The sequence below is a fragment of the Arachis hypogaea genome, chromosome 2, assembly GCF_003086295.3.
Source record: "Arachis hypogaea cultivar Tifrunner chromosome 2, arahy.Tifrunner.gnm2.J5K5, whole genome shotgun sequence".
Lineage (NCBI taxonomy): Eukaryota > Viridiplantae > Streptophyta > Magnoliopsida > Fabales > Fabaceae > Arachis > Arachis hypogaea.
In genome coordinates, this window is record NC_092037.1 from 4135149 (window position 1) to 4151413 (window position 16265).

The window sequence follows — 16265 nt, forward strand, 5'->3', positions numbered from 1 at the left end:
TGGACACACTTAAATACCAAGTCTTTCCTTAGCCAGAACCTTTTCCAAACTGCACTCTCACAGAGTCACACTGCCTTCCAGCAACAACAACAGCAACCAAAGATCAACCTCAAGCTACAGGACAAAATTCTTTTCTGATGTGGAAGCTCAGACTAGGCTGCAACCACAGAGCATACTAAGAATAAATCCCACCGAACCGAAGCTCTGATACCACTTGTTGGGAATACGACACCATTCCTCCTTGAGAAAACACCTTTGACAGAGAAATAAAATAGACACAATCACAACACAAGAATTTAACGTGGAAACTCCAATTACTGGAGAAAAAACCACGGCTGTTGTCAAATGACAACCATAGAATATCACTATGTGAAAATTGTTACAACACATAGACTTCTTTCTCTCTAACACCGGCACCCCAGTACACCCACACTCTCTCAAAACAAATATTTAACTACACCTCACAACACTCTCTAATCAAAGAGTATAGAGGAAAAGAAAAGTCAGATACAAGCTTTAAGTGTTTCCAACTGGTGCAAAAACAAATGGAGAACTTAGCCTCATATTTATAGCATAGGCCACCCACTCCATTTGCTATCCTAAGCAATGTGGGACTAATTCAACCAAATCCTAACATTTATATCTATTTATAACAACTCTGTAAGATAAAATGAATTTCAAGAAAAATCCCTACCTCGTTCGCGATTCAACTACGCGATAAACTGCATTTCTATTATTATCCTACAGCAATAACATCAATACCGACTGTCCTCGCAGCAGCCACAGCTTCTAAACACAGCCTTAGCTCAATCCTAAAATATTAATGCCGCATAAAACTCAATAACCTATAACACAACAGCAACTAAAAGAGTTTGGAACAAGGAACGACTTACTGGGCTTACGAATAATCGAGAAAACGGAGCAACAGCAGCTCCGGTGACGACGCAACACCTTGATGCTGTGTGCAACAGCCATAGAACTCAGTAATCAAGACCCGTAACTTGATCCTATGACACCAAGACCTCAGATCCTCAAACAATTTAAAATAGAAATACTAATTTAAAGAACGCATTGCTTACCCCAACAGACTTAGGCCTCAGTGGTGATTTTTGGTGGCAGTGGCAGCGGCGTGGAGCTCCGGCGACGCGGAGCCGTGGCCAGAAGCTTCAGTAGCGGCGGATCTGGCGACGGTTCAGACAAGGACGGCGCCGGCGACACGAGCGGCAACTGGGCACGGCGGCTGGACAGGTCGCGGTCCTCCCTTCCTCGCGGATCTCTCTCCTCTGCTTCATCCATGGACGGCAGCGACGCTAGCTCCCTTTGGCGATGACAACGGCGCGGACAGCTGCAGCAACAGCGACGGCTTCACGGCGAGGACAACGGCGGCGACAGGAACCCTCGAAGACGGCGACAGGCGCGACGTGGCGGTGGTTCACGTGGCTGGCGCAAGCCCTTTCTTCCTCGCGCAGCTCTCCCTCCCTCTGTTTTGGGCTTCCTCACGAAGGGGCAGCGAGCAACTCGGCGGCGACGGGAGGCCAACCGGTGCCGGCTCGTCCCTCTCCCCCTTTTCCTTCTTCTCCGTTCTCCCTTCCCTCTGCTTCTCCTTTCTTTCTTTCTATGAGTTTTGCTGCTGGATTAGGGAAGAAAAGGGGATTTGGTGGCTGAGGAAATAAGGCAGCTAAGTTTTTGGGGAAAATTAGGGTTAGGGTGATATTTTGGGGATTTAAGGTTTTGTGTATGAAATTAGGGATTTTGGGGTTTAATTTAGATTTGGTTAATTTTAATCAAATTAGGATATAGAGTGTTAATTTAAAATCTAATTTAATCTTAAAAATTATTTTAAAATATCATTTGTTGTATTAAAATACTAATTGGTTTGAAATCAAATTCTTTAATTGAATTTATAAGATAATAAGATTAATTTTCTTTATTCCTAAAACTTGAAGTATTAAATCATAGAAATATCAATTATTTGAATTAAATCACATAAAATTGTTTGTCATTCTGTAACTACTAATTTTGTAATTTAAATATAGAAAATAATTCAATAATTATAAAATTAGATAAAATTCTAATTAATTATCAAAACCTGATTTAATTTTTGATTTAATTAGCTTTAATAAAATAATTTCTGAGAATAAAACTTCTAATGAATAAATGAATTGAAATTAATTCATAATAAGATTTATTTAAAAATTATGGGTCTTACAATATAGGTATGACCAAATTGTTATTGTGAATGGTTATTAATTTTTTATTAATAAAAAATTAGATTTTTTTTTTATATATGTTTGTTATGTAACAGCAAATTTGTGCTTATAAACATGTAATCGGATTCCTATGTCTAAATATAGTTTTAGCATTATTTATCAACTATATTATTTAAAAGATTAACATAAATATCATATATGTTAATGGAGGAATATTAGGCCCGCGCAGGTTTTATACTAGTTGTAATAATGACTATACATAAAAAATCTAAAAAAAATCTAGAGGCTGCCATATAAGAATTTTACTATTGAATAAACCTTCTTTTAAAGGATTGTTATAGGATAGGATATATAGGATAGCTCTGTCCGTATAACTCACTTCTCATCTCTCTGTTCAACACAAGAAAAAACCTCATCACTCCATTATTGCTCACTTCTTCAATAAATTCGTTGCTCATCCACTAATACAAGAGAGTCCAAGCAAGCAATAACCAAAATTTTCACTACTTGAAGGTTTTTTTCTTATTTCTTATTTTTTTGAGTTTACTCAGCTCAATGTGTAGTTCTCAAATGCAACAAGTTTCTAATAGTAAAAATTTTTCTTTTTTAGCTGCAAAATATATGACCTGTTGTTTGATGTTCTTTGGCTTTAATCCCACTTCAGCAACGTCAGGAGGTATGATATATGGATTAGTTTTCAAAACAAGAATTTAGATCTGAATTTTTTATTCTAGTTTCTATTTTTCAGTCTTACTTCATATGTAAAGATTTAATTAGATCTGATCTTCTCGTGCTTCTTTTGTTATATTTCAATTTCCACCGTTTATTTAATTGTTTTAAAAGTATTGAAAATTAAGTACTAAAAAATAAATTAATAATATCAATAACGGTAGACTAATACTAAATCATGAAGGAAAAAAACATAATATCGTAAATCTTCTAAATGTGTAATTTAATCTCCTGGAGTTGTTAAGATGTTCAAGAAAGATTAGTCTGTGTTATCTAAACTATTGTTCTGATAATTGAAATCAGTCTGATTAATCGAGACCGATCCTCGAATCAATTCAGCCAAGATAAAAATTGATCGGCAATGAACTGATAAAGAACAAAAAAAAAAAGGGTCAAACAATCGATTAATCTGTCAAATCAAATTGGTTTTCAGCGATTAACGGTTTCAAAATAATAAAACATAAAAAATTATTTTATTAAATTCGATTCAACATTATTTAAGATTGAATTTTTAAACCTCTAACTTATTCGATTATTGGTTTGGCTTTCAAAACTTTTGTTTCAAACTGTCCCTTTACATATATGTTTCGTCAACTATGTTAGATGTACATTTTTTTTAAACAAAAAGCTCAATACAGTAAGGTGGAGCATTTAAAAAGTCTAGAATTACAATACAAATACTAAAAAAGAAACCGTAGTTATTTTTGACATTGCCATTAACAACTAGACGGAACAAAGTCAACCCACTCTTTGTAGCTCCTAATCGACTTGGTAATAACTTCCGCAACACCTGTTTTTTTATTCCCGAAAATCCTAGCATTCCTTTCCAACCACGTATTCTAAATGATAGCAAAAAAGCCAATCAGCCAGCTATTACGTTCGTCTTTTCTTACAGGAGCTTCTGTCCAACTCTCAAAGTGTTACTTAATGGTTCTTGGAATAGACCAAAATTTATTATAGGCGTCTAACCAAGCACACCACCACAGCCAATGAATAACTGAAAATCATTCTCAATTTCTTTTTTACATAAAACACAAATTATATCCATGTGATCAATAATGCCCAATCTAATCAATCTTTCCTTAGTATTGACCCTACCAACTAACACAAACCAGGTGAATAACTCAACTCTTGGTGGTACTAGTTCTCTCCATATAGATCTAGTGAAACTATAACTCGTAATGTTCTCCGAGAGAGTCTCAGTCTGCATACCTGAACAAATGAGTTAGTAGAATAAATTCTTAATCTATCAAAGTTCTATAATTCTGTCCTCCCTCTCACTTGTAACCTGACAGATTGTAAAACTTCATAAAATTGGTTAACTAATTCTAACTCCCATTGGAATAGTACTCTTCTCCAATAAAAGTTCCATATCCACTCCAATCCATCCTAGAACCCACAGTCCTCTATTACAGATCCGACTTGGTTTGAAACCGAGAAAAGCCTTGAAAATACATCCTGCAACACACCACATGGTAGCCAATTATCTTCCCAGAAACGAATCCTTCTACCATCTCCTAGCTCTAATGATAACCCTCCGACCATCTTATCTCTCGCTTGCTGTTCTCTTATCTGCAACTGACAAATGTCCTTCCACGGATCCTTTGTTTTAGGAATCGGCTGACAAGAAAGAAGGACACTTGGATTCAAGTCATTGCAGGAGCACACAATTTTCTTCCATAATGGGTAATCCTCATTTGAAAATCGCCACCACCACTTGAACAATAATGCTGTATTCCAGAGCACTGCGTCGCCCACGCCCAAACCTCCGAAGCATTTTGGAGCTTGCACAATATCCCACCTCACCAAAGGTACCTCATTCCTTCCGTCCTCATTACTCCATAAAAACCTCCTCTGCAAAAATATCAACTTATTTGCTACTGCTTTGGGCATCTTATATAAGTTAAGGTAATAAACCGGCAGACTATTAAGTACAGATTTGATGAGTACCAGCTTACCAGTTTTATTAATCGTTTTGGCTTTCCACAGATTGAGCTTCTCTTCTACTTTGTCTATAATAGATTTCCATGTCTTGACCAATTTCAGATTCGCTCTCAAAGAAATACCAAGATATTTGACTGACAACATTATTTCCTTACATCCCAACAAACTACACATCTTTTGTGACCACTCTCACTCGCAATTAACCGGAATCAAACTAGATTTATCAAAATTAATACTCAAATCAGACATCATTTCAAAACACTGTAAAAGTCACTTATAATTATAAATAGTCTCCTCCTCTGAGTGTAAAATACTGGATAGCACATTTTAAATAGGGTAAATTACACATAAGCTAAAATTTGAGAGATAAATTATTATCATTATTAATTGCTTCCAGTTTTATATTAACATTTGAATTTGTTGATGAAATTTGGACAGGGATTTGTTTTAATATCTTTGCCCTTCGGTCGAAGGTTAAATTATTGCAAGCAATCAGATAATAAGTTCAGTTATGCTATGAATTTTGAGACTGCTTTTGAAAAGGGATTTTTCCGTACACTTGAAAATGATATTGTGTATTTAAATTATTTTTAAAATTTTAGTTACATCGATTATATATTTGAGATTGATAAAACAACACCACATACATTAGTTTATCTTTTTGGTTAACAATACATTGACATTACTTGATAATATATATAAACCTTGTGATATATGTTACCTTATGGTTTGATTATATATAACTGTATGATGATAGATTGGTTAATAATACGTGGCATAATGACGAGTCAGCTAATGACACATGATATGATGGCGTAGATGGTTATGCTACGTATAACAATATTATTCATCTACTGACATCTATTATATTATCGTTGCAAATACATTAAATTGATCTTTGACTTTGTACTAAATGACTTATTTTAGTCTATAAAATTAAATGTCGTACATCAAATTAGTTTTTTCATATATTTTTTATTTTTTTATAAATTCAAAATTCTTAATATGTTTGAATGCACTAATTTTAATTTTTTAATTTTTCACAAATTATTTAAATACAAGTATTTTTATAGAAGATAAATGTTAGAGAGTCATTAGAATTTATTATTTTTTGTTATCACTTTTAGTTATCAACCTCCTTTAGTCCGCACTGTACTTTTAAATATTAATGGCGAACTATTAACCAAAATAATAAATTCTAATGACCCTCTAACATTCTTTTTTATAAATTTCAAAATTTAGTTTTAACCATACACATTTTATTCATAATAATTTAATATCGAAAAATTTTGTAGTATAAAATTATATTATTAATAAAAGAGATATATTGATTGATTGATTATAAAACATATCTTTTATTTTAGTCCAAAAAATATGTATTTTATAGGAACTGAAAAAATAAAAAAATGTATATTTTAATTCTTAATTTTTTATGAAAAACATGTATATTTTTAGACGAAAAAAAATATGTGTTAATCAATCATATAATTCTTTTACTAAAATAACATCTTTATATATTACAAAATTTATGTGTATTAAATTATTATAGAAAAAAATTAGATAATTAAAATTAAAATTTTAAAAATATTTTATAAAAGCACTTGTATTTAAAAAATATGTAAAAAATATGATTGAATTATTGCATCTAAAAATATTAAAAATTTTGAATTTACAAAAAAAATAGAAAAAACTCGTGAAGAGACTAATTTGGAGCACAATATTTAATTTTAGAGACTAAAATAAGTCATTTAATGCAAAGTCAAGGATTAATTTAATTAGTGCATATGTAATGATGATATAGCGAATAACACGTGAACGAATAGTATTGCGACACGTGACATAAGCTGACACATGGATAAATAATATTGTGGCATGTAGTATAATCGTCCACGTTAGGATACCGCGCGTCATTAACCAACCCGTTATCATATTATTACATGTGACTATATTATAATATGATACGTGTCATTAATGTTCCACGTCAATGTGCCGTTAATAAAAAACGAGTCAGAGATTAACGTAATGCACTCTTATCAATCTTAAGAACCTAATTGATACAATTAAAATCTTAAAGATGATTTTAGTGTATCACACCATTTCAAAGATCATTTTAAGAATTTATTAAAATATCTATATATTTTGTTTAGACTAAAAAAAATCGAAACAAAAAGGTTCGGACTATGCTTTTGGGATGATATCTTTTGGATGAATTCGTTACTTATACACTGCTATTCAACCAAAATGTCTAAGCAGACCTCATATATATATATACTGTTTTCTCCGATTTATTCCAACCGCACACGTTAAAATACTTTTTTTTTTTAAAGCAAATTTCAATTTAGAGTTTGTCATTTACCACACTCCCCTTTAATAAGCTTTTCAATCAACCAGCATTAACAATATATTGATTACCATATGTATAATTTGTTGCAAGATTATTTATCAGTCAATACATGATCATCCTTAGCCACCTAAAACAATGCTACCAGAAAACCCACCACACATATATTTATATATATATATATATATATATATATATATATATATATATATATATATATATATATATATTCTTGGCCTCTAACATTACTTTTTATCACCATAAGGTTCCACTCATTGATTCTTCAATGGCTGAAGTTGTTTCTGGTGTGGCATCAACACTCTTGGCCAATTTAGCAACAAAATCATTCCAAGAGATTACTCTGGCATGTGGTCTTAAAGATGATGTAAAAAAGTTTGAAAGTTCTTTGAGAATCATCAATGCATATCTCATAGATGCTGAGAACAAGCAAGCAAAAAACCGTAGTATAGATGACTGGTTGAAGCAACTCGGTGAGGCATTTGATGATGCTGGTGACATATTAGATGAAATAGAGTATGAAGCAAAACTTAATGAAGTGGTCAAAATGTATGGAAGCATTAGCACCAAGGTCCACCGATTCTTCTCATATACAAGTAATCCACTTGCATTTCGCATCAGAATGGCCCACAAAATCAAAGATATGAAACAGAAGATGGATGAAAAAATAAGAGAAGGGAGAAACTTGGGTATAATTGAACAACATGTCAACACTCCAGCTCCGGAGCACAATTTACCATGGCGAGAGACTACTTCTTCATTGCCTTTCCGTTTGTGTGGTAGACATGAAGAGAAAGAGGAGATTATAAATTTATTGATGAATCAAAAATCAGAAGCTAATGGTATTGATGTGATCTCAGTTGTTGGGATTGGAGGTTTGGGAAAGACTACACTTGCACAAATGGCTTACAATGATACCCAAGTGAAGGCGAATTTCGATCCCTTAATGTGGGTGTGTGTATCTAATGATTTTGATGTGAAGAAGCTAATACAAAGAATTATTCATGCGGCCTCAAAGAGAGAGAATGTGGTGGATGCAAATTCTAGTTTGGAATATATGATATCTCTTCTCAATCAAAATTTACATGGTAAGAGATTCTTACTCGTCTTAGACGATGTTTGGAATGAAAACCACAGCAAATGGGATGAATTGAGAAATCACTTGTTAGAAGCAGGTGGTGACAAAGGCAGCAAAATTATAGTGACCACTCGTAGCCAAATAGTTGTTGACATTGTGGGGAGTAATCTTTCAAAGAAGTTAGAAGGACTTCCTGAGAATGAATGTTGGCGGCTCTTTGTAAAATGTGCATTCCAAGAAGAGAAGGAAGAAGAGAAGTACCCAAGGCTAAAGCAAATTGGAGAGCAAATTGTTGAAAAATGCAAAGGGGTACCCTTGGCTATAACAACTTTGGGTTGCTTGCTTGGATCAAAATCCCATGATGAAAATGAATGGAGAAAAATAAGGGATAGTGAGGTGTGGAATCTCGATCAAGAAGAAACTGACATTTTGCCATCACTAAAATTGAGTTACAATCACTTGGCATCAGAAGTAAAACAATGTTTTTCATACTGCTCATGTTTTCCAAAAGATTATGAATATGAGGTTCTTGAGTTGATTATGTTCTGGATGGCTCATGGACTCCTCCAACCTACAGGCGAAAAGGAAGATGCAGAAGATATAGGGGAGTTGTATATTAAGAAGCTTGTTTCAGCATCTTTACTTCAAATTGAAGGAGATCCTAACCCCGACTTTAAATTCAAAAATTTAATGACATTTAAAAGACTCAAAATGCATGATCTTGTACATGATCTAGCACAATTAACAATGAAAGAGTCGAGCAAGACAAGAACCATTGTGCAAGAGGGACAACAAGAAGCATCAATAGAATGGATCTCTAACAAGTTCAACTATCTGAGGGTGTTGCACCTAAGAAAACATATGGAGTTGAGCTCGTTGCCTGATGATTGCTTTGCCACAATGAAAAAGCACTTGAGATATCTCTTTCTTAGAAATTGTCCTAGTTTGAAAAAGCTTCCTGATTCCATTTGTAAGCTGCAAAGTTTGCTGAGTTTGGGCCTTGGTTGTAACAGCCTTCAAGAACTTCCCAAAAACATGAACAAACTCATCTATCTTCAATATTTGTTTTTGATGGGAATCAAAATTACAAGTTTGTCTTCAATGAATATAGGGCGCTTCCAACAACTTAAATTCTTGTATCTTTTCTATTGTTCAAGGTTAGTGTCTGTACCAAGTGCTGTTGGTCGCTTGACTACTTTAAAAAAGTTGGGTTTTTATGAATGTCAAGAGCTGGTGCATTTTGAGGATGAAGAGGAAGAAGAAAAGCAACATGTGAATTTAAACCTTCAAGTATTCTTTATCCTTGGATCAGAAAAGTTGGATTTTTTACCAAAATGGCTTGAAAGAGCAACTAAATTGCAATATTTGAGTATAGGCATGACAGGAATAAAATCATTGCCCGCAAGGTTGCCGATGACCTCTCTTGAAGAACTTTCTATCTATTGGTGTTTAGAAATGTCATCTCTTCCTAACATGGATCAAACTCATCATCTTCAATATTTAAAGATATCTTTGTGTCCCGACTTATATGCAAGGTACAATAAAGAGACAGGTTCAGATTGGCCCAAAATTGCTCATATTCCATATTGCAAGGTTAGTTCAAATAATCTATCTCATAATATTATAAATCTAACCATACTGATTTATTATTATTATTATTATTTCAATTTTTGTATGAATAATTAATTGTTGGAATTTTAATTAACCAGTTAGAGTTATATCTTACTCTCCCTATAATTAATTCTATCACTTTTTAAATTGACAATTTAATTTTCTTTCTAAATAATTCCGTATAATTTATATATAAAAGGTATGGTAGAGTGAACTAATAATTAGTCCTTATAATATGGAATACTTCCAAATTTTGAAAATGCAATAGAATATAGGTTATAAATTTATACTTTCAACTTTGAGTCATACTGTAACACCTTCACTATCAGAAGTCACGCTTCCGGCTGCGTCACTCTGATAGCAAGAAGTATTATGACTAGTTTACATACTAAATACCAAAATAGAAGCCTGTGCCTCAAAACTGTATCGCTGATTTTTTTTGAAAATCGGAAATAAACACTTTATCTTAAGAAAAATACAAGCAGGCATAGGTTCATATACAAGACTCTTTACATAATAACTCATATTATAATATACATATAAAACATAAAATTCCTATCCCTCTTACAAACTTGTAATAACAAAGACGAGGGAAGAAAATAATCTAATTAATACAACAACTTAATAAACCAAACGCAGTATAACTCTTCTTAAAGCTTCTTCATTCGATTCCTGAAAAGGTAAAGCTGTAGGTAAAGCTGTAGGGGGGTGAGAACCTAACCACACGGTCTCACCATGGAGTTTTAAAGTTGTCATAAGAAGATATTTAATAAGAAAACTGTTTTCAAGCTCAGTGATTATCATTGCCTTATGACTCTTTTAAAAACCAATGGGTAATCGTTCAAAACCTTTTTAAAGAAACCATGTTTAATCTTTCAGAAATCCAAGGTCTTTCTTTTTACATAAGCAAATCTCAATCAGAAACCAACCACGCAATCAAACCACACAATCATTAATTCAGTATCAAAGTCCATTCTCAAATGTAACACGCCAGGACAAACACAGGCAAGACAGACAAGTAAAACACAAGTAGGAAGCAGTTATAGCAAATAGTTCAAGTAGCAGTTAGGAACAGTTTAGCAATTAGGCAAACCAAAACAAGTTCAAGCCTAAGCAAAGCATACAAATGCATATGATGCATGTCTGTCCTATGGCTGATGAGGCTCATCTATCGGTTATCCAGCCAACCCGACAAGTCTGAATTGTCCTTAGACTGTCCCCCGACGTGCATCCCCAAGAGTCTATGCATAGCTTTTTCTCAAATAATCAATATTGCTCAATGGAGGTAACATTCCCGAGAATTTATATAGTGACCAGTCACACTTACATCGTAGGGTCAACAGAGTATCGAGTTTTCAACCTGGTACACGTGGTGGCAAGCCACGGTACTTAATCCAAGGAACCTCATATCTCAGATATTTCATTCATAAGCCATTTCATTTTCATAATCAGTATATAATCATTTATCAAGCCATGACATTAACCTTCATGTAACATTCTCAATATTCTCAACATCATAATCCTTCATCAATCCAATTCTCATTTCCAAATTCATTCAAAAATCATATTTCAAAGAAATCCTCATCATCCTTCTTTTCATTCCATTTACTAACAATTCTCAATCCAAAACATAACTTTTCCTTTGATAAATGAAGTAATCTCAAATCATATAATACTTAAAATTAAACCTTTTTAAAAATAACTTCTTCAAGTGAAACTTCTAATTTTATAAAATTTCGGCAGCATTTTCTCTAAAACTCGGACTCTGCCACCCTTTTCGGGTCCCATCTAATCATTTCTCAAACCCTTTCTCAACCATTTCCAAATCTCATTCATTTTCAAAATTCAACCGGTGCCAATATCGTTGTTTTCAAGCGAATCAGTGCCAATAGTAAATCTCTTTTAAAATCAAACCAGTTCAAATACTAATTCATTTATAAAGTCACTAACTCAAAGTTAATCCAGTTTCATATTCCAAATCATTTCCAAGGCCAATTCCTTTACATTAACGAAAATAGCTTCAAAACCAAGAAAAGCCATTTTTCATAATAATCAACTAAATAACCTTTCAAACTAATTTCTTTTCAGCAATCACAAACTACTCAAGTAATCAAGCAATTAGTCATTCAGTCCAGCAAAAAACCACATTTAGAAGACAATCATAATCACAGACATATGTTCTCTCACATTAATATCTAGTTATCACAACTCTGTAATATAAATCAGATTTTAAGAAAAACCCCTACCTCGATGTCGCAATCGTATTATTAATCATAACAATTTCCTCTATCCCCAATTCGTGGTAGCAGTGGTCATTCCAACACAACCGGAACGGCAGCGGCATCACCCACAACTCTAGTAGCAGCAACTACAACTTTGGAAGGAAATTTAATAGAAGCTTAAGCAAATGCAAGGGTAAAATAGAACAGATCATCAAAAGAACAATACTCAGAATATTGGTTGTAGAACAAAACCAATCTTACCAAAAGAAATACGGGAAGGGGACAGCATTAACCATGGTAATAACAATGTCGATTCCAATGATACTCCAGTAACAGCGACATCAGTAATCCTCACAGCAGTAACCAAGGTTGCAACAGAATAGAGAGTTCAAATTCAATGGAATCGGAAATGGAAATGAATTCAATGGAATTGGAAATAGAGATAGCTTACAATGAAATAATAAAGCAGCAACAATAGGGTTTTCGGGCAGCTCCATCGTTGGCTCCCAACAACTCTAATGACAACACCCATGGTGGCAAGGACTCTGGCAATTGCGAAAACCAGAAGCAGGGGAGCAGTATAGAGCAAGAGCAAGAGCAGCAGTAGCTTCTTCTGACAATAGCTCCTTCTTCGACGAGCTTCAACGGCGGCAGAACAGTGATCCTGATTGCGGCACAGGACCCACCAACGACCCTGGCAGCGGCGGAGATCCTTTCTTCCTCTGCCATATGTGTGTGTTCTGCGATGATGACGGCTTGGACAGTAGCGGTGGTGTCAACCCAGCAGCAGCGACGGCATGGCGGTTCGGCGTTGATGGAAGCTCGGCGGTGACGCAGCAGAGGCTCCCTCCTCCACTGGCTCTCGCGCGGTTTACAACGGCGATTCACAGCCTCGGCGACGGTGACGATGGCGATCCGGGATGAGGGTGACGGCGGTGGCGACAGCAAGACGCGAGGCGGCTTCTCTCTCCCTTCCAGTCGTGACCTTTCTCTCTCTCTCAGTGACTCGACGGCAACGGCGGCTCCCAGCCCCGCCGGCGCCGTCCCCTTTCCTTCCCCCTTTTCTTCTCAGCTTTCCCTTCCTTCCGTGCCACCCCTTCTTCTTTCTTTCCCTTTCTTTCGTTTCTTTCTGCTGTAGGTTAGCTTAGGAAAGCAAAAGTGGATGGCGGCTAATTTAGGGAAAATTAGAGTTAGGGTTTTTGTTTTAGCAATTTAGGGTTTAATTTGGATCTTGGTTAATTTTAATCAACTTAGGGTAAAAAGTGTTAATTTGAAATCTAATTTAATTTTAAAAATTATTTTAAAATATCATTTGTTGTATTAAAATACTAATTAGTTTGAAATCAAATTCTTTAATTGAATTTATAAAATAATAAATTTAATTCTCTTTATTCCTAAAACTTGAAGTATTAAATTATAGAAATATCAATTATTTAAATTAAATCACATAAAAAATTTTGTCATTTCATAACTACTAATTTTGTAATTTAAATATAAAAAATAATTCAATAATTACAAAATTAGGTAAAATTCTAATTAATTATCAAAATCTGATTTAATTAACTTTAATAAAAATAATTTCTAAAAATAAAATTTTTAATGAATAAATAAATTAAAATTAACTCATAATAAAATTTATTTGAAAATCCTGGATCTTACACATACCCTAGCCGTGTTTCATGTTAATTTTAAGAAAGTAATGATATTAAGATATTAAAATCAAAATTTTTATTAAATGAAATAAAATTCCTTCTGTGAGTCTGTTAGTAAAAATTTTCCAAAGTTAGTTAATCATTGCTTTTAGTTATTAACTATCCAAATGTACATTATCTTTAGGGTTAACCACCAATTATACCCCCGGATTTTGTAAACGCTGACAATAATGCCCCTCACTTTTATTATCGACAAAAATATCATTGGAAAATTTTAAAACGCGCACGAAATGCCCGTCCGGCAAGTGATGCATGAATTACTACGTATTATGAATTATTGTATTGAAAAGCACAATAAGCTAATTATTATGTGAAATACAAAGAATGAATAACTCTTAATCATTTGAATATTGACTATACATTATTTAAAATGAGCACAAAATTTTATTATTATTGTGATTATAGGAGTTGATGCATGAATCTTTATTTTTGGATAGTGAAATACTTTTTTATTGTCAATTGACAGAAAATGAAAATTTAGAAAATTATAAAACAATTTAATTGTATTTAGTATATATATATATGCATGGTTGAATTAAAACTTAAGTTATTTTCATAAGGACTAGTCTATTGGCCTTTATTGCAGATTTATGATGATGATGATGATGATGAAGATGATGATTGAATAAAAGATATGAATGAAGAAAAGAAATGATAATAATAGCATTATCTTTGCGTAATATAATGGTTGTGTTCTAATAATTGCTTTGTTTGGCTACTCAGATCATGTCTTTGGCTACAACTACTTTATAAATGCTTTAATTTGTGTGGTTCGATTGCTTTTGTATGTCCCATTTTCTTTTAAAACTGAAAGAAAGCTATGTAGCTGGGCACCTCAAACTTTTGGGTGTTGAGTTTGAAGCAGTTTGAATATGTCAAGGTTTTAATTGTTCTACATTTCTATCTATTTTATTCAATTTTTAATTCGGTGTTACAGTTAAGATTTCTAATCACATTTGATTGTGCAAATAAATTTTACATCCAAGCATGTATCTTATTTCATTCATCCTTATTACAATTATAAAATGGTTAAATGACTTTTATAATATACATGTTATTTTGCTTTAGTTCTTGTAATTACTTTTCTTTTGATTCCGTAAAACTTAATAGGAGTTTTTGGATTTCTTCAATGAAGAACAAACAACAAAACCACAAAATATATATGTATGGCCACAAGAACATCTAATCTAAGCTTAATAAAATTTATTAACCTTTTAGTAGTTTGAAAATTAGAGACTTATAAAATATGGTCAAAAATAATTAAAATAACAAAAGGATTATTGAAACCCTATTAGTTAATATTAATATATTTGTTAATATATATGTAATGGTTTTAATGCTAAATTAATGTGCAGAGTGTGCCTCCACCTGCCCAGACTGCCAAAGTTATAGTGCATTACTGCAATGTACGGATCCATTCATTTTTGCAAATGCATTGAATTGAAAAAGTCATATCATATGTAAAGTCTTTGGTCCTTAGAGGGAAAATACAAGTTACTAAATAAATTATTTGTATAAACTATAATATATATTAAAAATATATCAAATATTAATTCAATAAAAGTTTAGGGTTTAAAGATTATATATATATATATATATATATATATATATGTATATCAAATAAGATTCAATAAAATTTTTATTAGAGATATTGATTTTTTTATTGTTTTAAAGATGATTAATATATTTTATAATGATATTTTTTATTTAATTATCTTATAATAAAATTTTTTAAAAATTTATTTGTCTAATGTAGATGTTAAAAATTTGATTGAAAATGATAAAATATGTCATATGAAAGTAATTTTTGTGGACTTATAATAAATAAAAATTTTTAACGACTAAAGTATTCAATCTAAATTTTTTTAATGATCAATTTAGGTATTTATTCTTTATTTTACTTTGTCATCTCATCATCTCATTTTATCTTTCAAGATTTTTGCTAATTCAAAACTTTTTGAATATCATTTTACAATTTAATATTAATATTGATAGTATAAAATATTTCATAGTCGGCTAATCATATTTGTTCTTTTGAATTACTATTCATACAACTAGTATAAAAAATAATTATTCCCACTAAAACACAAAAAACACTCCATTTATATTCATCTTCATCCTAATTTAAAAAAAAATGCAGCCGCCTCATTCTCCTACACTGCACGCCGTCAACCTCCATCACAGACCACGTTTGCGCGGCCGTCGCCTCCTCCAATGCTGTCGTGAATGATGCCATCGCGCCGTGTTGCTTCCGCTGTGAGGACGCCATCCACCACAGTTGAAAAGTCACGCTGAGTCGTACACGCTCTTCCCCTGTGCTGCACAACCTTCCATTCCGTCGTCACCACATTGTTGCGCCGTGTCGTCTGCCTCTTTCATCACGTCGCGTCAACCATATCC

At 33.0% G+C, this 16265-nt stretch overlaps 2 protein-coding genes across 5 annotated transcripts; one reads left to right on the forward strand and one right to left on the reverse strand.

The window, feature by feature from the left end:
- Positions 1-2501: 2501 nt before the first annotated feature.
- Positions 2502-14762, forward strand: LOC112733830 (putative disease resistance protein RGA3). Of its 4 annotated transcripts, XM_072213503.1 has the most exons (5): positions 2502-2723; positions 2821-2886; positions 4553-4750; positions 7490-9913; positions 14452-14762. In XM_072213503.1, exons 3-5 carry the CDS (start codon positions 4667-4669, stop codon positions 14488-14490), a joined length of 2547 nt encoding a protein of 848 aa, XP_072069604.1. In that variant the 5' UTR covers positions 2502-2723; positions 2821-2886; positions 4553-4666; the 3' UTR covers positions 14491-14762. The 4 variants fall into 4 exon arrangements, 2 of the variants coding, with proteins under 2 accessions (XP_072069604.1, XP_025638719.1); XM_025782934.3 differs by lacking the exon at positions 4553-4750; XR_011870493.1 differs by lacking the exons at positions 4553-4750; positions 7490-9913 and having other exon boundaries at positions 14452-14517.
- Positions 10409-14208, reverse strand: LOC112733844 (uncharacterized). Its single transcript, XM_072211999.1, has 4 exons — positions 14199-14208; positions 12605-13220; positions 12178-12299; positions 10409-10603 (listed from the first exon to the last, which is right to left on the reverse strand). The coding sequence occupies exons 1-3, from the start codon at positions 14206-14208 to the stop codon at positions 12287-12289; spliced, it is 639 nt and encodes a 212-aa protein (XP_072068100.1). The 3' UTR covers positions 10409-10603; positions 12178-12286.
- Positions 14763-16265: the final 1503 nt, after the last annotated feature.